At 35.3% G+C, this 25051-nt stretch overlaps 1 protein-coding gene across 2 annotated transcripts in view; it reads right to left on the bottom strand.

Moving 5' to 3' along the window:
- Nucleotides 1-25051, bottom strand: part of Tmtc3 (Transmembrane O-mannosyltransferase targeting cadherins 3) — a 586368-nt gene that overhangs the window by 214506 nt on the left and 346811 nt on the right. For both annotated transcript variants that reach the window (XM_089099383.1, XM_089099384.1), the window contains exon 6: nt 14533-14648. In XM_089099383.1, the coding sequence (XP_088955509.1) occupies nt 14533-14648 (116 nt within the window). The remainder of the gene's footprint in view (nt 1-14532; nt 14649-25051) is intronic.

Genomic DNA, 25051 nt, shown 5'->3' with positions numbered 1-25051 from the left:
GAAAAATCAAGCGAATGTAACTTTGGCAAGGTAAACCATGACAAAACACTACTGAAATATTCCAATTCTTGCATTTCAACGAAAGAAATCCAAAAATGAACTTTGAAAAATCAAGAGAATGTAAAAATCCAAAATGAACTTTGAAAAATCAAGAGATTGTAACTTTGACAAGGTAAACAACGACAAAACACTACTGAAGTATTCCGACTCTTGCATTTCAATGAAAGAAATCCAAAATGAAGTTTGAAAAATCACGAGAATGTAACTGTGACAAGGTAAACCACGATAAAACACTATTAAAATATTCCAACTCTTGCATTTCAACGAAAGAAATTCAAAAATGAACTTTTGAAAAATCAAGAGAATGTCACTGTGACATGGTAAACCACGACAAAACACTACTGAAATATTCCAACTCTTGCATTTCACGAAAGAAATTCAAAATGAACTTTGAAAAATCAAGAAATGTAAAAATCCAAAATTAAATTTGAAAAATCAAGAGGATGTAACTGTGACAAGTTAAACCAAGACAAAACACTACTGAAATATTCCAACTCTTGCATTTCAATGAAAGAAATTCAAAATGAACTTTGAAAAATTAAGAGAATGTAACTGTTACAAGCTAAACCACGACAAAACACTACTGAAATAATCCAACTCTTGCATTTCAATGAAAGAAATCCAAAATGAACTTTGAAAAATTAAGAGAATATAACTGTGACAAGGTAAACCATAACAAAACACTACTGAAATATTCCAACTCTTGCATTTCAACGAAAGAAATCCAAAAATGAACTTTTAAAAATCAAGAGAATGTAACTCTGACAATGTAAACCACGACAAAACACTACTGAAATATTCCAACTCTTGCATTTCAAGGAAAGAAATCCAAAATGAACTTTGAAAAATCAAGAGAATGTAACTGTGACAAGGTAAACCATGATAAAACACTATTGAAATATTCCAACTCTTGAATTTCACGAAAGAAATTCAAAATGAACTTTGAAAAATCAAGCGAATGTAACTGTGACATGGTAAACCACGACAAAACACTACTGAAATATTCCAATTCTTGCATTTCGACGAAAGAAATTCAAAATGAACTTTGAAAAATCAAGAGAATGTAAAAATCCAGAATGAACTTTGAAAAATCAAGAGAATGTAACTGTGACAAGGTAAACCATGACAAAACACTACTGAAATATTCCAACTCTTGCATTTCAAGGAAGGAAATTGAAAATGAACTTTGAAAAATTAAGAGAATGAATCTGTGACAAGGTAAACTATGAAAAAACACTACTGAAATATTCCAACTCTTGCATTTCAAAGAAAGAAATCCAAAAATAAATTTTTGAAAATCAAAAGAATGTAATTGTGACAAGTTAAACCACCACAAAACACTACTGAAATATTCGAAATATTGCATTTCAACGAAGGAAATCCAAAATGAACTTTGAAAAATCAAGAGAATGTAACTGTGACAAGGAAAACCACGACAAAACACTACTGAAATATTCCAACTCTTGCATTTCAAGGAAAGAAATCCAAACTGAACTTTGAAAAATCAAGAGAATGTAACTGTGACAAGGTAAACTACGATAAAACCCTATTGAAATATTCCAACTCTTGTATTTCATGAAGGAAATTCAAAATGAACTTTGAAAAATCAAGAGAATGTAACTGTGACATGGTAAACCACGACAAAACACTACTGAAATATTCCAACTCTTGCATTTCACGACAGAAATTCAAAATGAACTTAGAAAAATCAAGAGAATGTAGCTGTTACAAGGTAAAGCACAACAATACACTACTGAAATATTCCAACTCTTGCATTTCAACGAAAAAAATCCAAAATGAACTTTGAAAAATTAAGAGAATGTAACTGTGACATGGTAAACCACGACAAAACACTACTGAAATAATCCAACTCTTGTATTTCGATGAAAGAAATTCAAAATGAACTTTGAAAAATCAAGAGAATGTAAAAATCCAAAATGAACTTTGAAACATCAAGAGAATGTAACTGTGACAAGGCCACGACAAAACACTACTGAAATATTCTAACTCTTGCTTTTCAACGAAATAAATCCAAATTAAACTTTGAAAAATCAAGATAATGTAACTCTGACAAGGTAAAGCACAACAAAAAACTACTGAAATATTCCAACTCTTGCTTTTCAATGAAAGAAATCCAAAATGAACTTTGAAAAGTCAAGAGAATGTAACTGTGACAAGGTAAACCACGACAAAACACTACTGAATTTAATTATGTCTCATCTCATTCGAAGACATGTAAAAAAAAAAGTTGAAAAAAATTTATCATGTTAAAAAAAAAATAAAAAAAAATGGGGAGGGGGGGCCAAAAAGTTGTAGGGAGGGGGCACCCTTCGAGTTTGGGGATAGGGGACCTTTGGAGGGTTGAAGTCCCTGGTGGTTAGGGTCGTTGGTGCTTATGATCCATGATGGTTCAAACTCATTTGTAACTCACAACTTGATCTGTAAGGATTTCTATGGATTGTTCTGAATTTCTTTATTAAAATTCTTTTCTTGCCATCTACATCTCTCTTAGTATCAAATTTTTAGTATACTATAACGTTAGACCATATTTTAAACTGACAACACTGTTCAAACGCAACTTGTATATTATACAGAACACATCGAAGAAGTAAAGCTATCCATTATTAAAAATCTTTTCTTGCCATCTCCATCTCTCTTAGTATCAACTTTTTAGTATACTATAACGTTAGACTCTATTTTAAACTGACAACACTGTTCAAACGCTACTTGTGTATTATACAGAACACATCGAAGAAGTAAAGTTAGGTAAAGTCATAAGACCATTTTATCATCGTTAACCATTTTCATAGATTGATATTGTTCCAAATTTATAACAAATAAGGTATGAATTAACATGCTCTTCAGGGTTACCTTAACTGCTAATCAGTTTAATCCTTTTTTTTCTCCACCTTCATAACATCCAATCACTAATTAGAATCATTCACGCTCCTGTTATTCAAACATTAATTCATATCGTTTGTATAGTCCAATTCGCGATTCCCTTATCCCTTTTTTGCAAATGTCAATCAAACAATTCTAGACATGTTACATTCTTAATCAAACTACTCTCGAGTTAAAACCAGACCAGTGGGGAATCCCCGCTCGTTTGGAAAGGTATCAAGAAAACATAAACCAAGCAAATCAATAAGTACATGCTCTGGAAATGTTTTTCCTATACGTCCCAGCAAATAGTATGGTAATTCCGATACGTCCCTTAGAATAGCATGGGCCTATGGCAGTAAGCAAATAGCATGGTAATTCCTATGGCAGTAAGCAAATAGCATGGTCCTATGGCAGTAAGCAAATAGCATGATCCTAGGGCATTAAGCAAATAGCATGGTAATTCCTATACCTGCAAGCAAATAGCATGGTAATTCCTAGGGCCTCAAGCAAATCTCTTTGAAAGGTGAAAAGTGCCCTAAGGGATGGCCTAGATAAAGTTCATTCAACTTGATACATTTCAGTGGCTCCTAGGACCTCTATAGAACGTGGTTCCTATGGCATCAAGCAAATAGCATGGGAATTCCTAGGGCCTCGATAGAATCCATACGATGCATTCTACTGGCCCAATTTTAGTGAGAACCCCATGTTGGTTGCATTAGCAAACAATTTTCGATAGCCATGAATAAAAAAACAACATCAAACACCATATTATTTTACTACATTTGCTTGATTTACAAACGAGGAAGAACCTGCAATCATTTCATTGTGACATTAAAAAAAAACTGATCTGCATCATTCTACTTAACACAGTTAGAACTAAAGATCTACTAGGTTTCATATTTCAGGAAGTAATCAGCTGGGGAAGCCTTTCGAGTGGAAGCAATCAGATCTTCTAAGTCATCGAATCAACAGATGAAAATCTCTTTGAAGAAAGGAAAAATTCAATATACTTATTCTTTATTACTTCCTCAGCATACTTGTCAAGTACATATTTTAACAATAAAAAAAGTACTTGGAAAAGGAACAGGCACCACTTGTAAAATAAAACAAATACTAAAATAAATAATAATTTTTTCTTGCTAAGACAGAAAAATGAAAAAGTGATTAATTTCCAGCAATATAAATTTTTGTGTGTGTGTTTACTGTGACTTACGTTTCACTAGAACAAAGTCAACATACTTCTTCATCTTTGGCAAAGCCAAGCACCCATCAAGCTAGGAGAAATGGTACTTCAAAGGGGCACAAGTATCATTTTAAAATGATAAATTCCAGAGATGTTTTGGTTGGGGGGAATAGAAGATTGACAAACACTCTCCTCCTAAAATAATCTTAGAATAACTTTATAATTATTAGGAACCTAATGACGAATGCAGAAAAATTTTACGTAATATGTCAATCAAGCAAACAAAGTTATTCTTTAGAAACTCAGAAGAAAATGTCTAATTCCTATTTTTAAGAAAGAAGAGAGGGAGAGAGAGAGAGAAAGAGAGTGGTTGAGAGAGAGAAAAAAAAGAGAGAAGAGAGAGAGAGAGAGAGAGAGAAAGAGAGAGAAAGAGAAAAAGAGAGAGAGAGAGAGTACGAATGGGAGCTTTAAAAAAAACGATATTAGTTGACAAGACAAATATTGGAGAAAAACCACTTCTTTTCCAAACATAGAAAATAAAATAAAGATCTGCTTTAAAGCAGAGTATGGCAACTACAAAATTTGAAACTAAATGGCAACATGTATCACTTGGCAACATTGTATGATGGAAATATTCTGATTGTAGTTTCGAACACAGAGAAAATAGTTACATCAAGAATATAAAAAAATGTTTTAATATACCGTAATTCTGAACTGAATTAAGTTTATGTCGCAAAAAAAAGATTTAACAAAAGCACCAACAATTTCCCAAGACAAAAACTTCAATTTCTTCTGTTTTTTCAACAAAAATACTATCAGCCCCATAAATTCCTGATTAGACACTATAAATCAGCTTTGAAATATGTATCGGAAACAGTATCATGGAATGAAAATAAAAAAAGGCTAAATTCAGTTCTATATACAATAAAATTTCAGAGAATTAAGCAAAAACAATGGAACTATGCTGGTATTTTTTTTTAGTCAGCAAAGAATGTCAGAATCAAACACAAACTGTTGTCCTAGATGGGAAAATGGTTCAAGTTTATCGCTCAGTGTTGCACGACCTTGTAGATATGATGCATCATGATCGCTTCCGTGCAAAAAAGCCGCAACAAATTCAATCCGAGAGCATTTCCGCAGGACCTCGTAGCGTAGTAAGAATTTTGATGTCATTGCTGGCGTTAGTTCAGAGTAAGATATTTTGTATTATGTCACTTATAGTTTATTAAATGAAAAAAAAAAATTAACTGAAAGTAAGGAGCGACATTAAAACTTAAAACGAACAGAAATTATTCCGTCTATGAAAGGGGCTGTCCCCTCCTCAACACCTCGCTCTTTACACTAAAGATGTATAAAACTAAACTTGATGAAACTTATATATTTGAAATCAGCATAAAATATGATTCTTTCGATATAGCTATTGTTATCAAAATTCCGTTTTTTTAGAGTTTCGGTTACTATTGAGCCGGGTCACTCCTTACTTACAGTTCGTTACCACGAACCGTTTGGAAATCTTGACTCTGTCAGTTTGACTCTGTCTCACAACTTTATGTTTTAAAACAGTAAAAAAACTTAAGCGTGAAGAGCGAGGCGTTGAGGAGGGGACAGCCCCTTTCATAGACGGAATAATTTCTGTTTGTTTTAAGTTTTAATGTCGCTCCTTACTTTCAGTTAAAAAAACTATTTTTTTTTTTAGTTAATTTCTGAACGTTTCTGAATTAATACAGCTTTGATTTTGGGTCACCCTAAATGAAAGATTGAAGCAAAATTTGCATATTAATTTTACTTTTTTGAGCTAGATGGCTTTTTTAATATTTTGTTCTGGCGTAACTTACGAATTAACTTATGTTGCGAGTATCATGTTCGCTTGTTTCTAATTGGGTATGTTCAGGATTTCGCTCTCCTATTTGATACCTCAGTCTTCACGCTAAAGTTCCAATTTATTTTGAATCCCAAACCCCTGAATCACAACGGCCGGTTAATTAGAACATATAGCTCTTTTGAAAGAACTAAAAAAAACTTTATCGTTAAGAGTTAGGTATTGACTATGGGGCAAGCCCCCTCATATACGTAACAATCTCTGTTCGTTTTAAGTTTTAATATTGCTCCTTACTTTCAGTTGAAAAAACTTTTTTTTTTTTTAATAAGAGGGAACGCTATAGTGTTGCCTATAGTAAAGGCCATACGGTTGCAAGGTTTTATTATTATTAAAAAAAATTTCCAGGGCCACTTCATATGGAAGGGGTCGTCGTAGAACTTTCAAAGGGGGCTCATTCGAATGGAAATCGAGAGTTCTGGTACCCTTTTTAAGGGTCAAAAGTGATTGGAGGGCAACTACACCCCCACGCCCATCATTCCCCAAAAACACATCCAATCAGAATTTTGAGATAGCCATTTTGTTCAGCGTAGATAATTTCCAGATAGAAAATATGCTTTTGAGGAGGTCACTCCCCAACAACCCTCAGCGCAAGGGTTTTAAGTTATGCCCTGGGGGCATATAAGGTTTTTATAGAAGGCGTTGTCGTAGAACCTTCAAAAAAAGCTTATTTGATTGGAAATTCAAAGGCCTAGTTACCTTTTCCATGTTTGAGACTGATTGGAGGGCAACTAGCCCCCCCCCCACGCCTGTCATTCACCAAAACACGACCAAGCAAAATTATTGAATACCCATTTTGTTCAGCGCTGTTGATTTTCAGATATAAAATTTGTTTTTGAGGAGGACACTGCCCCACAACCCTCAAGGCAAGGGTTTTAAGTTATGCCCTGGGGGCATATAAGGTTTTTATAGAAAGTGTTGTCGTAGAAACTTCAAAAAGGGATCATTCGATTGGAAATTCAAAGGGCTAGTGCCATTTTTATAAGTCGAAAGTGATTGGAGGGCACCTAGCCCTCCTCTCACGCCCACCGTTCCCCCAAACACATCCAATCAAAATTTTGAGACAGCCATTTTATTAAACATAGTTTTAAGTTCTTGAAATTAGGTCTTTGAGGATGACAACTCCCCCCACAGCCCTGAGGGCAAGGGGTGTAAGTTTTGCCCTGGGGGCATATAAGGTTTTCTATAGACAACGTTGTCGTAGAAACTTCAGAAAGGGCTCATTCGATTGGAAATTTAAATGGCTAGTTCCCTTTTTAATAGTCGAAAGTGAGTCTAAGGCAACTGACACCCCTTGCACGCCGACCATTTTCCCAAACACATCCAACCAAAATTTTGATATAGCCATTTTGTTCAACGTAGTTGAAAGTTCTGGAAATTATACCTTTGAGCAGGACACTCCCCCCAGTCTTCAAGGGCAAGGGTTATAATCATGCCCTGGGGGCATATATGGTTCTTATGGAAGGAATGCTCGTATAAACTTCAGAGACGGCTCATTCGATTGGAAATTGAAAGTTCTAGTTCACTTTTTAAGCGTCAAAAAATATTGGTGGGTAACCAGCTTCCCTCCCAAAACCCCTTTTTCCTAAATGCATCCAATACAAATTTTAAGATGGCTATTTTGTTAAAAATAGTTCAAAGATCATATTAAAAAAATTCCGGTGTCGACACAACACCCTAGGGCCTGGGGGCAGGCATTGTATGTTATGCCCTGGGTGCATATATGGGTCTTATGGAAGGGATGCTCGTGTTAACTTCAAAGATGGATCTTTTGATTGAAAACTGAAAGTTCTAGTTTACTTTTTAAGAGTCAAAACAGATTGGAGGGCACCTAGCCCCCCCTCCACACCCTTTTTTCCTCAAACCCATCCGATAAGAACTTTGAGATAGCTTTTTTTAAAATAGTTCAAAGACCATATAACGAAAACTCAGGGGTCAACACAGCCCCCCAGGGCCCGAGGGCAGGTGTTGTAAGTTATGCCCTTGGGGAATATATGGTTCTTATTGTAGAGATGCTCGTAAAAAATTAAGAGATGGCTCATTTGATTGGAAATTGAAAGTTCTAATTAAGTTTTTTAGAGTCAAAAGAGATTGGAGGGCAACTAGCCCCCCCACGCCCCTTTTTCCCGAAATGCAGCCAATAGAAATATTGAGATAGGCATTAAGTTAAAAATTTCTCAAAAGTCAGTTAACAAAAACTCGGGTGTTGTAACCCTGGGACATATATTGTTCGTATGAAAGGGATGCTCGTATAAACTTCACAGAGGACTCATTTGATTGGACATTGAAAGTTCGAGCTCCCTTTTTGATAATCGAAAGAGATCCGAGGGCAGCTAGCCCCCCCCCCCCCCCGATTCTTTTTCAAAACCCATCTGATGAAAATTTTTAGATTGCCATCTTGTTAAAAATAGTTCAAAAGTCGGATAAGAAAAAATCTGGTGTCAATAGAACCCCCCAGGGCACAGGGGAAGGTGTTCTAACTTATGCCCTAAGGGCATGTATGGTTCTTACGAAAGGGATGCTCGTATAAACTTCATAGAGGGCTCTTTTGATTGGAAATTGAAAGTTCTAGTTAACTTTTTAAGAGTCAAGAGAGTTAAACTAGCCCCCAACCCCACCCCACACTCTTTTTTCCCCAAACCCGTTCGCTACAAATTTTGAGATAGCCTGTTTTTTTGAATTTTTTCAAAAATTAGATAAAAAAAACTCCCCGCAGAGCTCGGGGGATATGCCTTGAAAGTGTTGTCCTGGGGGCGCATATGGTTCTTATGAAAGGTACGCTCGTATTAACTTCAGAGAGGGCTCGTTTGATTGAAAATTGAAAGTTATAGTTTAATTTTTAAGAGTCAAAAGATATACGAGGGCAACTAGCCCTTCCCCACACATCCTTTTTCCCCAAGCCCATACTATAAAAATTTTATAGCAACTCTTTCATTATACATATTTCAAAGGTCTGATAATAAGCATTCCTTTGCCGATACAACCGGCCAGGACGCGGAGACAAGCACGTCGGGTAGTTCTGTATTGGCATATATGGATTATATGCAAAAGCTCAATGTATGAACTTTGGGGTGGACACTTTTGATTTGAAATTGAAAGTTCTTGTTCACATTTTAAGAGTCAAAAGAGATCGGAGGGCAACTAGCCCCCCCCCTCCAATACGCCCTAAATGCATCAGGTAAAAATTTTGAGATAGATATTTTGTTAAAAATTGTTCAAAGTTCTTATAACAAAAACTCCAGTACCGACACAGCCCCCCAGGGCCCTGGGATAGGGTTGTAAGTTATACCCTGGGGGCAGATATGGTTGTTATGGAAGGGATGCTCGTGTAAACTTCATAGAGGGCTCATTTGATTGGAAATTGAAAGTTGTAATTCCCTTTTTAAGAGTCAAAAGTGATTCGAGGGCAGCTAGCCTTCCCCCAAACTCCATTTATTTTTCCCAGCGGCACTTAATATGGAAGGGATCGTCGTATAAGTTTCAAAGGAGGTTGGTTCGAATGGAAATAGAGAGTTCTAGTGCCCTTTTTGAGAGTCAAATGTGCTCGCAGGATTACTAACCCCCCCAAGCCCTTTTTGCTCAAATACGTCTGATAAAAATTGGAGGTGGCCACTTTGTTAAAAATAGTTCAAAGATCACATAACAAAAACTCCTTTACGTATGGTCATTTCATTAAAAATAGTTCAAAGATCATATAAGAAAAACTCCTGTGTCGACACCCCCCCCCCCAGGGCCGGGGCAGGCGTTGTAAGTATTGCTCTGGGGGCATATATGGTTCTTATGGAAGGTATGCTCGTATAACCTTCAGAGACGGTTCATTTTAATGCAAATTAAAAGTTGCAGTTCATTTTCCCAGAGTGAAAAAAGATCAGAGGGCAACTAGGTCCTCCCGCCCTCCACGCCTTTGGTGTATCGGATGGATAAACCCATCCGATAAAAATTTCAGGTGAACATTTTGTTAAAAATAGTTCAACCATCAGATATCAAAACTCCAGGGTCGACACAACCCCCAAGGGCCCAGGGATAGGCGTTATAAGTTATACTCTGGGGATATATATGGTTCTTATAGAAGGGTTCGTATATGGTTCTTATGAATAGGATTCTCGTATTAACTTCAGAGAGGGCTCATTTGATTGAAAATAGAAAGTTCTAGTTAGTTCACTTTTAGAGAGTCAAAAGAGACCGAAGCTGAATCTAGTCCCCCACGCCCCTTTTCCCCAAACCCATCGGATAAAAATTTTGAGATGGCAATTCTATTAAAAATAGTTCATACATCAGATAATAATAACTCCGAGGTTGACAAAAACCCATTTTTTCACTTTGATATTGTTACTTTGATATCAGTTTTGATACTTTGATAAATGTTTGATTTTTTTTTAAGTTTGATTTTGAAATAAGGAATTTTTAAAAACTTGAATTTTTTTGCACTCAAAAACGAACAAATATTAATTAAAAAATATTTCCTAAAAATAAGTTTTTAAAGGAAAAGTAAAGGCAATTTTAAACTTAAGCTCAGCAGATGCGAATACCTTTTAAAATTCAAACTCAAAACGACCAGAAATTACTATTAAAGAATAAATGAAACCCAAAACGAACAGAAATTAAATAAACAAGCATAGGAAAGACATACAAGTAATAATATAAATGAATAAATAGATCTTAAAGGAGTAATGCTTAGATCGAATATGAATATCAAGCTTAAACCGAAAAAAAATATCTCCCTATTGAAGTATAAATGAAACTTAAAAAGAACAGAAATTAAATAAACAATCAATGCCAACAAACGTACAATGGATATTAACGTAAATTAATAACTAAATCTCAAAACGATTGAAACTTAAATTGAGTATGCAAATCAAGCTTGAAACGAACAAAATCACCACAAACAAGAGTTTGGGTATAACCTCCTTCTCTCACTGTAAAAGTCTAAAACCTACTGCGTCATTGGCGCTTTACTGAAAACTATATGCGTCTTGAAACGTCTTGAAAAGTATAAACAACATGAAATTGAATATTTGATGTATAATGGTATTAATTGTTGAAAGATCCATCAGTTCAAGAATTTATTTCACTATAATTGTATTTTTAATTTCAATACTGTAAGAAGTGGAAAAAAATATTTGTAATATAATCCGTTTTCAGTTAAGCTCCAATGACGCAGTAGGCTTTTGTTTTTTATTTACAGTTAGGAAAGAAGGCAGTATCCAAACACTTGTTTGTAGGGAAACTATATTCGTTTTTAAAAATTTTAAAAAGAGCTAATAAATTAAACTGAATATTTGATGTATAGTGGTATTAAGTACTGAAAGCTCATCAGTTCAAAATGTTACTATAATTTTAATGTTTATTTTCAATATTAAGTACAAAAGAAATAATTTGTCATAAAATTGGTTTTCAGTAAAGCACCAATGACGCAGTAGTTTTTAGACTTTTACAGTGAGAGAAGGAGGTCATACCGAAACTCTTGTTTGTAGTGATTTTTGTTTGTTTCAAGCTTGATTTGCATATTGAATTAAAGTTTCACTGGTTTTAAGATTTATTTATTCATTTACAGGAATATCTATTGTATGTTTGTTCGCATTGATTGTTTATTTAATTTCTGTTCGTTTTAAGTTTGACTAATACTTCAATAAGAAAAATATTTTTTTTCGTCTAAGCTTGATATTCATATTCAATCTAAGCATTACTCGCTTTAAGATCTATTTATTCATTTATATTATTACTTGCTGTATGTTTTTGCTATGATTATTTATTTAATTTCTATTCGTTTTGGGTTTCTTTTATTCTTTAATAGTAATATCTGGTCGTGCTGTGTTTTAATTTTAAAATGAGTTTGTATATGCTGAGTTTAATTTTAAAATTGTCGTTCCTTTTCTTTGAAAAACTTATTTTTTGGAAAGTTTTTTTTAATTAATATGATAAAAGATTGTACAGGCAATGAGAAGTAGTCCTGTCAAAAAAAGATATAAGAAAGATATCCCAAGGTAAATGCAATCGACTTTATATGATGAGTGCTATTACCGACAAATTTACCGACAAAATAATCTATAATAAGTGTAATGTTGATTTAAATAAGCTTTTACGAAAAGCTAAACATAAATATTAAAAAATAAATTTTCAGAGAACCTCACTAAGATATCGGAGACTATTAGATCAATTACAAGCAAGAGTTTGGGCAGTGGCATCAATTCGGGAGGAGGGTAATTAATATTTGACCCCTCCCAAGGATCCTTTTGCCCCTACGAAGATTTTGAAAGATTTTTTTTGGTATTTTTTCGTATTTTCATTGAAAAAAGAAAAAAACGCCCCACCCCTAGATTTTGAAAAATTTATTTTTGTCCCCTTTATGTTTCCGTCAATTAGCGCCGCTCTTCTCAGAAGATATGTAGTATTACTATAAATGAGCAATCAGCGGGATGCAAGTAAAATTATCGGTGGAATGGTTCTAAAGTTAGCTCTATTTTTCTTAAGGTGAAAGAGTGAAGATCGTCAGTTGAAAACCGGCCGGCAGAAAATTCTCTTAAGCAGTTTTTGCCTAATTCAAGCGCGTTAGTTTTTTCTTATTCGTATATCTAGTAAGCAAGAAATGACGAAAACCATGTACGAAATGTAGGATGGAGCTGATGGAGCATGTGTTCTCTTTGAAATTAATGAACCATATTTAAACGTTTTGCGTTACCTTAATGAACGGTTATCTTAAAGAGGGTCGATTTTCTGACCAGCCTACACATCCTAGAGTAGTGCCGTTATAAAAAGCTGGTGACGCAAAATTTTCAACAATTATGAAGATAAAGCCATTCCCCCAATTCCGTCTTAAATATATGAAAAAATTGCTTATAGATTTTCTGAGTTTCTTCAGAGGTTTTCTTTTATGCAAATCAGTCTGTGTGTAGAAAAGGATATTCTATACAGTCTGCAGTCAAGAATTTGCATCTCTGATTAACGACACTTTGAATGGGAAGCTGAAAGTGACAACTATATTCCTTGACATTAAAGACGTTAGATACAGATGACTGCGATTATTCTGAAAAGCTCGGTGGCATTAGAGATCATACTCTGCACATTTCATCATCATATTTAAGAAACCGATCTCTGCATGTGAAATTATTGTAAAATACAAAATCAAAGACTTTTAGGTAGGTTAATGTTGGTCTTACCCACCAGTTTTCACACTGACTCTCTTCTTTTCTCAATATATGAATGATCTTCAGACAATCTCAGGTCTGGCGAAAGTAACCGGAAAATGGGAAGAAACAAATAAACTGAGGAAATCTATTGCATTGTTTGCTGATGATACAACCTTTTACCCATGAAATGTACTGAAGCTCAGCTTTCGGGAATGCTTAGTAACGATTTAAAAAAGTAAAGAAATAGCCAAGGCTAAGTCAGCTAAAGACGAATCTTTGTAAATCTAGTTTTGTTGTTTGGGGCCAGTCACTTGCTAGTTGCCCCTGGTTGGAAAAGCTGATGATGGGAGAATAAACTATATGACGGAAATTTTTTTTGATATCTCGATGCATTAATGGGTGAAATACGATGTTTTTTAGAGCATCGAAGGTTGCATAGAACAGAGCATATTCCGACAACTGCTGTGATCAGGAAATTAAAACACCGATTTCATGGGAAAACTTCTATAAATTTAATATTTTCCTTTCGTTTTCCTTATTTAAAATTGTAATTCTTTTTGGTATGGAACACCCTCAGTTTATCTAAAACCTCTGCAGGTTCTTCAAAATTCAGCTTTTAATGGAATTAATAGGTGTACTTCAGTGAATTATCTCTACCAGTGGATCCACATCTTTCTATTTTCAGGATTCTATTTGGCTTATCAACTCCACGTAATGCATAATATGACTCCAAATTATTTTCGTATGATATTTGCTGGTGTCCATTGGTGTTTGACGAGATAGATAAGTGAAGAAGAAACCCTATTGCATTGTGTTTGAGGTCTGCATCTTCTGTTTGCCATGTTCTTCCAGTACTGTGGTCTCAGGTGCCGTCATTTTTGGGAGCGAGGTTCAAAAGGTATGCCTTTTATGAGCGGTTGAGACACCGTTGCCTGCAGATGTATGAATTTAGATGTAGATTTCTCACGATTAGTAATTCTAATTTTTATTTCTTTTGTTTAGTCTTTTTAATATAAAAGCTGAATATAGAAACCCCATTCACAATGATTCACTTAAGTGCCTTTTCAAGAGCAGCCATAACCAGTAGCCCAGGTTACTGGGCTTCCCGTTTTTCCCGTTTTTTTATGAATTAATTATCGCCTCTATTACAGGAAAAAGGAAAAAAAACTGTAAGAATTAACAATGTAGTTGTGAAAGAAACACCACCAAGAAGGACACTCCGAAAAAAAAAATATATATAAAAGAATCTGATGCATCTGCTGAAGCTCGAAAAAGATGTACTAAGATATAAAGTGACACTTACTAGACCTTCCAAAGAAAAAAATCTATAAAATCAGGGATAGCCAAAATACTCCTGCGCTACTTAAATGACCCCCGTGAGTACTATTTGATATTTAACTTACCTTTTGACCAACAAAAACTTCATAAGCCATGCATATTCCGACAACTGTTATTCCTTGTTCTTTGCAGAGCATCGATATACCAATGAATATCAGGGCAGCTGTGAAGTTCACCCAACCTGCAAAAATAAAAAACTTCTCTTAACTTGGGAGAGGTAGCCTACAGGTTAAAGTAATGAACCAAATTGAGTTATTCAATTTCTGCAATATCGTGACTTGAAATTTTGAGGGAATATATGACGGGAAGGGGGAGGGGAGAAGTCGATATCAAATTTTGAATGAGGGGGGGGGACTCATAAGGGATAATAATCTTTTGAAGAAAATGTGGACAATAATCTTTTGAAGAAAATGTGGTACTATTTATTCATAGTTCAAAATATTAAATTTTATTTATGCTGATTTGCCTTAAATTTTTAGGCCAAGAAGACACATCAATTAAAATACCAAAACCAAGGGAAATCCTTCAAGAAGCAAGCCTAGTTGCATTGATTCTTGCTGTCCTATTTTATTTCTATTTTATAAACAACAAACAGATTTCTTTTTAAATAAATAAGTTTAAAATGCATTTATTTAAACAAACAAGTACTTAAAACCAAATATACTACAGTAAGATTCTTATAATAAACAGTCGATCAATCTTCGTTTAAATTCAAGGCTGTAACAGGAGGGTGGTCAGGATGGCTGTAGCCTTACACAAGGCCAAATAATATGCTGATTTTCAATCCATTTTAAATCTTGATTCTTAACCAGAAAAAACGAAAAAAATGAAGATATTGATTTTATTAACAATTAAAAAAAAGATGCCAATTAAAAACAAACCGAAATTAATTTTAAAAAACAAATTCCAAAAAGAAGTTTTTCAAAGAAAAGTAAAGAGCTAGATTAAAACATAGACGAGTAGAAATTTAGTCATATAAAAATTCCAACTTAAATCGGATAGAAGTTACTATCAGTAGCAACACTCTCACACTGCCTATAGTAAAAAGCCGTAGGGCTTCAACGTTCTATTTATTATTCTTTTTAAGAGCCACTTCATATTGCAGGGGTGGTCGTATAAACTTCGGAGAGGACTCATTTGATTACATTATTGAAACTTCTAGAGCCTCTTTTAAAACCCAAAGTAATCGGAGGGCGACCAACCCCTCCTACTCCCTTTTTGACTGCCATCCCCTACAGAGACATCTGATCAAAATTTTGAGGCAACCGTTTTGTTAAAAATAGTTTCAAGGATAAATAACTATGTATCCGGAGATGACATGATCCCCCACAGTAATCGTAGTAAACGTGACCCCCCACAGTAAGGGCTGTAAGTTATGCAAGCTGCCCATTGTTTAGCCTATAGGTTTTGTTATTGGGGAAGGTAGGCATGTTTGCTCTCGGGTATCCAAAAAGCCTTAGGTTATTAAGGTGAAGCTTTCAAAAAATGTTTAGGGGGATGTCAAACACAACAAAACACATTATGTGGATGCTAGTTTTCAAAAGGGCGTATCAGCAATACCTCAGGAACGGTTGAGGGTATTACGAAACTTTTAGTGCATGTTGAGGAGGATGTTAAAAAGTGATCGGACGGCAACCAGCCCCCGCTCTTTTTTTCATCTCCCTCCCATAAAAACCAATGGCAATTCTGAAAAAAACGTTCAGCTCAAAATAGTCAAAATCTTATTCCTCTGGGGATACTATGCTGCCAAAGCCCCGGGGCAAGGGTTGTAAACTATACACTTTGTCCACTGTTTACATACAGGATTTATCTTCGGGAAAGGGGGGAATGTTTGATCCTAGGTGTGCCCAAAAAGGCTAAGGTATTAAGGTGAAACGTTCAAGAAACGCTGAGGGTAATGATGAACTTAACCAAAAGACACTAGGTGCATCCCTCGGTTACAATGTTGTGTACCGTCGACTTGCACATGTTAAGTTTTTCTGCTATGAATTGCAGACTCAACTGACAGTTGGAGTCCAGGAGTCCTTTAACTTTTGACACGTTTTCATCCGATGAACTCGTCGAAGGACGTCCAGATCGATCTTTGTCTTGAACTGTCTCCCGTCTGTCGTTGAACTCCTTGTACCAACGAAAAACCTGGGCTTTCGACATGGCATGGTCTCCGTAGGCCTGCTCAATAAAGGCCAGAGTCTTTAAAGCAGTTTTGCCTAGGAGAAAGCAGAATTTGATGGCATATCGCTGCTCTGTCGTCCGCTCCATTTTTTACTTTTTATCCCGTGACCAAAATGAAAAAACACACTTTGCGAAACTATCGATCCTTACTCTCTCACTGTCCAGAAGCGACTGCCGCAGGGTGCGATGCTTTGGCAAGACCCCGATCACCGATACCACCTATTGAGAGGACTCTGGTGGCGATTGGAAGGTCATGCGTCGGCCAGTCTCATTGCTTTTTGGACGCATTTTGTAGAAGGAATATTTGGGGAGACGTTGAGCTAAATGTTGAACAAAAGGTACTACATGAAACCTGGTTGTCATGGTTGTTGAACGAAATGGCGAACTAAATTTATCCACTAGTTATTTTGAATTCAATCAAAACCAACGGTCAGATCACCTTATGAACTTAAATCAGGACTTAAATTAGTATAGGATATCTCAATTCTTGGGCCGAAGACGTGAAAAATTATAATTATAATCTAGAGAAACAAAAAAAAATTACTGTTAAAAAAGATCTTGAATCTTGAATTACTGAGACTTCCAGGAATTAATATTATTATATTAAAAATTCTATTCATTTCCATTAGACCTTTCCAGTCATTAATAAAATAAAAACTTTCCGGACTTGAAGTTTTTACAGGGAAAGGTAAAGACCATTTTAAACTTAAAATCAACAGATACAAATGCCTAGTAGAATTAAAACTCAAAATGACCAAAAATTATTATTTAAGAATAAATGAAACCCATAACGAACAGAAATTAAATAAACAATCAATGCAAACAAACATACAATAGATACTAATGTGAATGAATAAATAATTCTTAAAACGAGTGAAACTTAAATTGAATACGCAAATCAAGCTTGAAACGAACTAAAATCACTACAAACAAGAGCTTGGGTATTACAACGCCTGCCCTCGGGACCTGGGGGGTTGTGTCGACCCCGGAGCTTTTGTTATATGTCTTTGAATTATTTTTTTTTTAAATGGCTATCTCAAAGTTCTTATTGGATAGGTTTGAGGAAAAAAGGGCGAGGAGGGAGGGGGGATAGTTGCCCTGCGATCTCTTTTGACTCTTAAAAAGTGAACTAGAACTTTAAATTTTCAATCAAATGAGCCCTCTTTGAAGTTTATACGAGCATCCCTTCCACAAGAACCATGGGCTATATGCCCCCAGGGCATAACTTACAACGTCTGCCCTCGGGCTCTGGGGGGTTGTGTCGACACCGGAGCTTTTTTTTATATGATCTTTGATTTATTTTTAACAAAATGGCTATCTCAAAATTTCTATCGAGGGCATTTGGGAAAAAAGAGGGGGGGGGGGAGGGTGGTTACCCTTCGATCTCTTTTGACTCTTTAAAGTGAACTAGATTTTTCAATTTCTAATCAAATGAGCTCTCTCTGATTTTTATGCAAACTATTTTTTGAGGATAAATCTGTCTATGAGATTTATTAGTTTCATTAGGTACAATGTATTGGAAAACCCAAAACAGAACTTGCAGAATCATTAAAACTAAAAAACATTCATCGTTAAATAATTTTCATAATCTTCAAAATTTTATTCTGTCTTTTTCATGCAGAAAGTCATTTTCTCTTCAATTCTCATAGGAGGCTGAAACTTTCATATATGTTGAATCATACTGTCAACATTAATTGAATTAAATGATGCTTCGACAGAGGCTTGAAACTTAAAAGAAACCCTATAAGGTGCTTAACGATCAATCAAAGTCAATTTAAATAAAGCCTCCTCATAGAAGGATTTGAATGTAGGTAAAAGCCGTTCAAGTTTCGCATAGAAACTAAATCCCTGGATGATTATATGTAACCACAAGATTAAACAGCATTCAACTCTTGCCACAAATATTGATTTAATAAACATTGGGCTTCTCATCGAAGGATGATGAGAAGCTAGCCTGAAAGGATGTTTTAATGACACAGGATCCGAAGAAAAAATATAAAGATTGACTAGCTGCAGAACATAAAAAGCACCTAACACGATGAGTAAAGGACAGTATATTTTTCAAAAGCTAAGGACGGTTAACGCCAAGAAGTGCGAATTGCGAATGTGGTATGATATCAGTAGGCTTTCAGGAAGAATATGCTGCAAATACACTGAGACAAAATAATGCAATTTTAAATTATTAGCAAGATACTTGGCAAGTTGATGATAAAGTTACATTGTTTTGTCTGACTTGATCTTAGTTCTGATTGTGGTGAAGCTTCTACCGATGCTCGTAACTTTCAAAAACACGAAAATACGGCAGTCTTTAAGAAATACTGCCCAAACACAAGGACCGTTAAATTTGAATGATAAGTGTTTTTAAAGAACTTTAAGACTTTAACATAAAGAACGAGGGTTAAGGAAGGGGTCACCCGCTTAATATACTAAAGAATTTCTATTCGCTTTAAGTTTAATGTTGTTTCTTAATTTCAGTTGAAAAAATTTGTGTTTTATTTAACAAATAAAAAGAACCTGCTTTTAACATAGATTTCTTAAAACTCATGAAGTTTAAAATTACACATCAAATGTTCTTAGCATAAGATAAGCAGACTAAGATAATTAGAATCGGAAGAAACATCCCCAAAAAGTGGATCTACCATGAACATTACACGTTAAAATATCAAATATCAGTATTAAAAGAGCGGTGTGCCAGAGGTTTAAAGCCATTGTGTACAAAACTATGAAGCTTTATTACTTTCCCAAGGAACATGGTCATGGGCTAGTCCTTTTTTCCTTTTTCTTTACAAGGGGTAATCACATCGAAGCAGAGGTACGAGCGCCTATTCTCAGAAATCCAATGGGTTTAGATCTGTCGAAAAGTAATCTAAATGAAAATTATAGAAAAACCTCACATTTCAAAGGTTAGACAGCTGCTTGGTGGCGCATTCGTCCATAAAGGAATACACATTCTATACAGAATGAAATGCCCCCATAGAACATATTATAGAAAAAAGCTAACGGTTATATAGTACAGCATAGTTACACATGAGCCATTTAGAGGTAAGTTAAAAAACCTTTCTGTAGGGGGAGTACGGTGCCTGAAGCCTCAAAAATTGCATTCTTAGACTGTAGTTTGATGACTCTATGTGAGAGGTCCTTCAGATCGATGTGAAGCGGAAGATTGTCTCTCTGTATTGTAGCCTCCTTTCATTTGGAAGAATATATTGTGACTAATTTTGCATAATGGATGCTCAATGGTGACAGCTCTTGTCTTGCAGCTCTTCTCTTGTGAGAGGTCCTTCAGATCGATGTGAAGAGGAAGATTGTCTCTCTGTATTGTAGCCTCCTTTCATTTGGAAGAATATATTGTGACTAATTTTGCATAATGGATGCTCAATGGTGACAGCTCTTGTCTTGCAGCTCTTGTCTTGCAGCTCTTCTCTTGTGAGAGGTCCTTCAGGTCGATGTGAAGCGGAAGATTGTCTCTCTGTATTGTAGCCTCCTTTCATTTGGAAGAATATATTGTGACTAATTTTGCATAATGGATGCTCAATGGTGACAGCTCTTGTCTTGCAGCTCTTCTTTTGAGAGAGGTCCTTCAGATCGATGTGAAGAGGAAGATTGTCTCTCTGTATTGTAGCCTCCTTTCATTTGGAAGAATATATTGTGACTAATTTTGCATAATGGATGCTCAATGGTGACAGCTCTTGTCTTGCAGCTCTTCTCTTGTGAGAGGTTCTTCAGGTGGATATGAAGAGGAAGATTGTCTCTCTGTATTGTAGCCTCCTTTCATTTGGAAGAATATATTGTGACTAATTTTGCATAATGGATGCTCAATGGTGACAGCTCTTGTCTTGCAGCTCATCTCTTGTAAGAGGTCCTTCAGATCGATGTGAAGAGGAAGATTGTCTCTCTGTATTGTAGCCTCCTTTCATTTGGAAGAATATATTGTGACTAATTTTGCATAATGGATGCTCAATGGTGACAGCTCTTGTCTTGCAGCTCATCTCTTGTCAGAGGTCCTTCAGGTCGATGTGAAGAGGAAGATTGTCTCTCTGTATTGCAGCCTCCTTTCATTTGGAAGAATATATCGTGACTAATTTTGCAGAATGGATGCTCAATGGTGACAGCTCTTGTCTTGCAGCTCTTCTCTTGTGAGAGGTCCTTCAGATCGATGTGAAGCGGAAGATTGTCTCTCTGTATTGTAGCCTCCTTTCATTTGGAAGAATATATTGTGACTTATTTTGCACAATGGATGCTCAATGGTGACAGCTCTTGTCTTGCAGCTCTTCTCTTGTGAGAGGTCCTTCAGATCGATGTGAAGAGGAAGATTGTCTCTCTGCATTGTAGCCTCCTTTCATTTGGAAGAACATATTGTGACTAATTTTGCATAAAGGATGCTCAATGGTGACAGCTCTTGTCTTATTGCAGAACTGTTTTCAGAGTGGAATAAGAAAAGAAGTTATTGTCATTAAGTTAAAAAACAAAAACAAAGTTTTTCTTATGGAATAAAGAGTGAAGTTGAAAATTAAAACCAAAAATAATTATTGCTTAGCTGTTTAAGCAGCATGTATCTACAAAACTAGCTTAAAAAGACTGCCTTATGAAATTTCCTAATACCATTAGAATTCTTGACAACTAGCGTTTGACTGAAAACACAAAACCCAACCAAAAACAAAACATTCTCTAGGAGTAGAAAAGTCCAAAGACTTTTCTACTCCTAGAGAGTCAAAACTACCCTGGAGAGGATGAAGGACTAGCTAATTTATAAGGACCTCAATAAGTCTCAGACCTCAGTAGCTTTTAGTATATAACTTGAATTCTCAAAGAAACTGAAGTATGCTCAGTTTTTAGTACACCGCTAAATTTTTAAAATTCGAAACTTTTTTAGAACCTAAAATAAAAAAAAAACCTTGTCTATTTCAGGCGATGAAACTATAAACGTCAACATGATTTTTGTTAAAATTGGCATCGAATATTGGTATTACTTCATAATTCTCTAAAATTTCCACAAAATATGCATGACTTAGTGACATAGATAAGAGTTCCAAGGTGTATATCATTACCACAATCTTTGAAAAGTTGCAGACAAAATTTTATTTATCATGTTCGAAGCGAGAGCTCAAATCTAGTAAAGAGCAAACCACGGCCCATAGTAACGAAAGGTTTAAAATACGTTTTAAAACTGCATAGCAAGAAAAAAATGGCCATTTGTAGCTGATTCAGGAATGGTAACTACTATTTCGATCAATCTTAATAGCGAAATGTTATACATGAAATTTACATGAATTTTAGAATTTACAAATGAAAATTTACATGAATTTTGAAAAAAAAAAAACATAAACCTCTCAAAAATGGCTTCGAATCAAAATGAAAAGTACACCATTAAAATTGCTGTTGTCGAAGACCCCAGAGCAAAATTACAGCCCCCACCTTGACCAACATTGAAAACAGTTCTTTTGCATGGGTAGCACTGATCTTGTTTCTTCTTTTTCTTCGCCGCTAGCGAGGCCCTGTAATATCCTAGAAAGCTGTTTGAGAGGCCATTGAAGGTTTTTTTTTTATCTACTCAATTTTTATAACCCTGACTTGATAACGCCATTGCAAGGTGCCATATGACACCCACAAAGTTCACTTTGGATGCCATTTCTGGAATAGAAAGGCTGAGAAAAATGAAAAGGGAGTATCATAATCCCGGTTCTAGGCGAATACCCCCCAGGAAATACCCCCCCCCCCCGGCGGAAAATATCCCCCACGGAAAATCCCCCCCCCAAAAAAAAAATACCACCCGTAGAAAATAAGGCTTTCCAAATTTGAGAATTTTATTTGAGTTTTATTTTTTTAATTTCCGTAGGGGGATGGAATTATGGTACTTGTGTATTATGCACCACTCACTCAAGTTTACGCTTTGTAAAATTCGAGAACACACCGGTTTTTTAGGTAGTTTCTTCGTTACTTTAGAAACAAATTTGCGCTATAGATTTGCACATTAGGGGGGGGGGGGGTAAGCATACGGGTCTGCATGCAAAATGTGTTTGGTACAATCATTCTGCATATTAGATAGATAGACAAATAAGTGTATATTAAAGCCAAATATACGGCCATGAACACAGTAAAATAACATAAATGAATATAGTGAATGGGGGGTGTTTAACCCCCCTTAAAAAGTCCTTCCCCACGAAAATTAACCCCCCCCCCTCCTTCGGGAAGTAAACCCCACGGATAATACCCCCTCCTTTGAAAATACCCTCCCCCTGTAGGAAATATGGTTTCTAAATTTGAAAATTCTATTTGAGTTTTTTTATAGTTTTGTTGAAAAGTGCTAAGGAACGGGAAAAAGAGGAATTTGCACACCAGAAGTGTCTTAAAAACTTAGAAAAAAAAACACAAATCCATTTGTGTTGAAAAGGCTTCGATATGATTTTCTGCAATTTTTGGCAGTAGCAGGTGCCAAATTAAAAAAAATTGAAGAAGAAAAACAATAGCAATCATCAAAATTAAGCTAAAACTTATGGCACCAAAAAGTTTAAGAAGGTTTGGCTATCCTTTGAAGAGATCCTTTGGGAACCAACACATTCTAAGTTGTTGAAGTTTTTAAGGACAAAAGCGTTGTCAAATTCTACAAGTTTGTTTTTCTTATCTTCCATGTGTAAAACTACCACAAATCACCATTAACAAATAAATGAAACCCAAAATTAACAGAAATTACAATAGATAGCCTAGTCAAACTCAAAACGAGCAAAAAGTAAAAGGAGTATGGCTGACAACGCCCATGTCTTCTTCAGACCAGAAAATAATTTACACTTTACTTAAAAAACAAAAAAAAAACGTATATTGTCAGTTTGATATGCATATTGTGATATCTATTCCTTATAGTCTTAATACTATATACTTATAGTTATAGTTATAGTTAATACTTATAGTCTTTATTTGTCGAAGTCGAAAAAGCGAAAACATTTAAAATGTATTTTGTTTTTATTAAAGTGTCAATTACTTTCTGGTCTTGAGGAGGTGTGGGGATTGTCAACCCTACTCATGCTAATTGTTGCTATTTTGAGTTTGAATAGGTTATTTATTGTTATATCTGTTCGTTTTGGGTTCAATTCATTTATTTATGGTGATTTGTGGTACTTTTACGCTTCGAAAATTGTTTGAATTCATTTCTACCCATTTTTGGCTTAACGAGGCCATGGACACCGGCTAGGGGGGCAGGGAGGGGGGGGGGGTTTCATGGTCCCCACCTGGAAATTTGGGACAATATAGTAATTATAAGGAAACCAAAGGAAAAAAAAGCAGAATAGGGAAAAACCATGGAAAAAATGTTTGTTGCCCCATTGTTGGCTGCCTGCCAATAGATTTTGACCCATTATAAGGAAAAATACAAGTTCTAATTTATGACTGAGTGACCCCTAGCAGGTTTTCCCCAAAGCAATTTTCTATATGATTCGGATGGAGCAAAAAAAATAAAAAAATAAAATTCTACATAGTAGTGAATGGTAAGTAAATAATAATACTATTCAAGAATGGAAGCATAAGAGCCTAACTATTAATATCATTCAGTCAAAGAATCAGCTGTTTGTGGTGATCTTAAATATGTATTATTTTATTAGTGATTGGTGCAGTCATTAGAACATAAGAAAATTTGCATAATTATAAAAACATAAGGAAAAAACTTAATAAGGGGGGATTTCGGCAAAAATATGCCGTCAACTTTTATTGCACTGCAAGAGTACCCATGAGCTGATCTATGAAGCCACAATAATCAGAAATGTTTCCCCTGGATGGAATGCTATATTTCTGTATTTTCCCCCAGAACGGATACGTTTTTTGTGTTAAAAAAAGAGCCCAAAACCCCTCGAAAATGCTTTTACCTTGAACGTCCGATATTCTCCCTTTTTTTTATCTCTTGTTAAACGCAACCATAGACTCATTTATTAATTTAAAAAAGCAAAGTTTTTCCGAGGGAAGTAAAGAGCGAAGTTTAAACTCAAAACAAACAAAAATTATTACTTTAAAGTCTATATAACATATATAAAAAAAAACTAATGCAAATAAATCAACTGATGATATTTTCCTATCTTTGTAACATTATAGAAAACTAGCGCTTTACTGAAAACACAAAAGCCCACTATAAAAAACAAGAATATTGATTTAAGGGCTCGGCACACTTAGCTGATTTCGGGAACTGATTTCAGCATCGGAGGACAAACGATAGCGGTAAGAAAAATTTGTTGAAAGAAAAATTTATTGCGCGAGATTTTCAAAACAAAGAATCATGGACACAAATAGTCAACTGGAGTTTATTAATAGTTGCATGATTGATCTCAGTTTAGTTCTCAGCTCAGTAGCGGGGTCTTTCCCCACAGACATCTCTGGCAGACCATTTATTTGTATCCCTTTTTTTCGAAATCGGCGCTGATTTCGAAATCA

Source organism: Artemia sp. Qi Xiang Cuo, chromosome 13 (genome assembly GCF_049724085.1).
Source record: "Artemia sp. Qi Xiang Cuo chromosome 13, ASM4972408v1, whole genome shotgun sequence".
In the NCBI taxonomy this organism is placed as follows: domain Eukaryota; kingdom Metazoa; phylum Arthropoda; class Branchiopoda; order Anostraca; family Artemiidae; genus Artemia; species Artemia sp. Qi Xiang Cuo.
The sequence above is the reverse complement of the archived record's forward strand: the minus strand, read 5'-3'. Positions and strand labels throughout refer to the sequence as shown.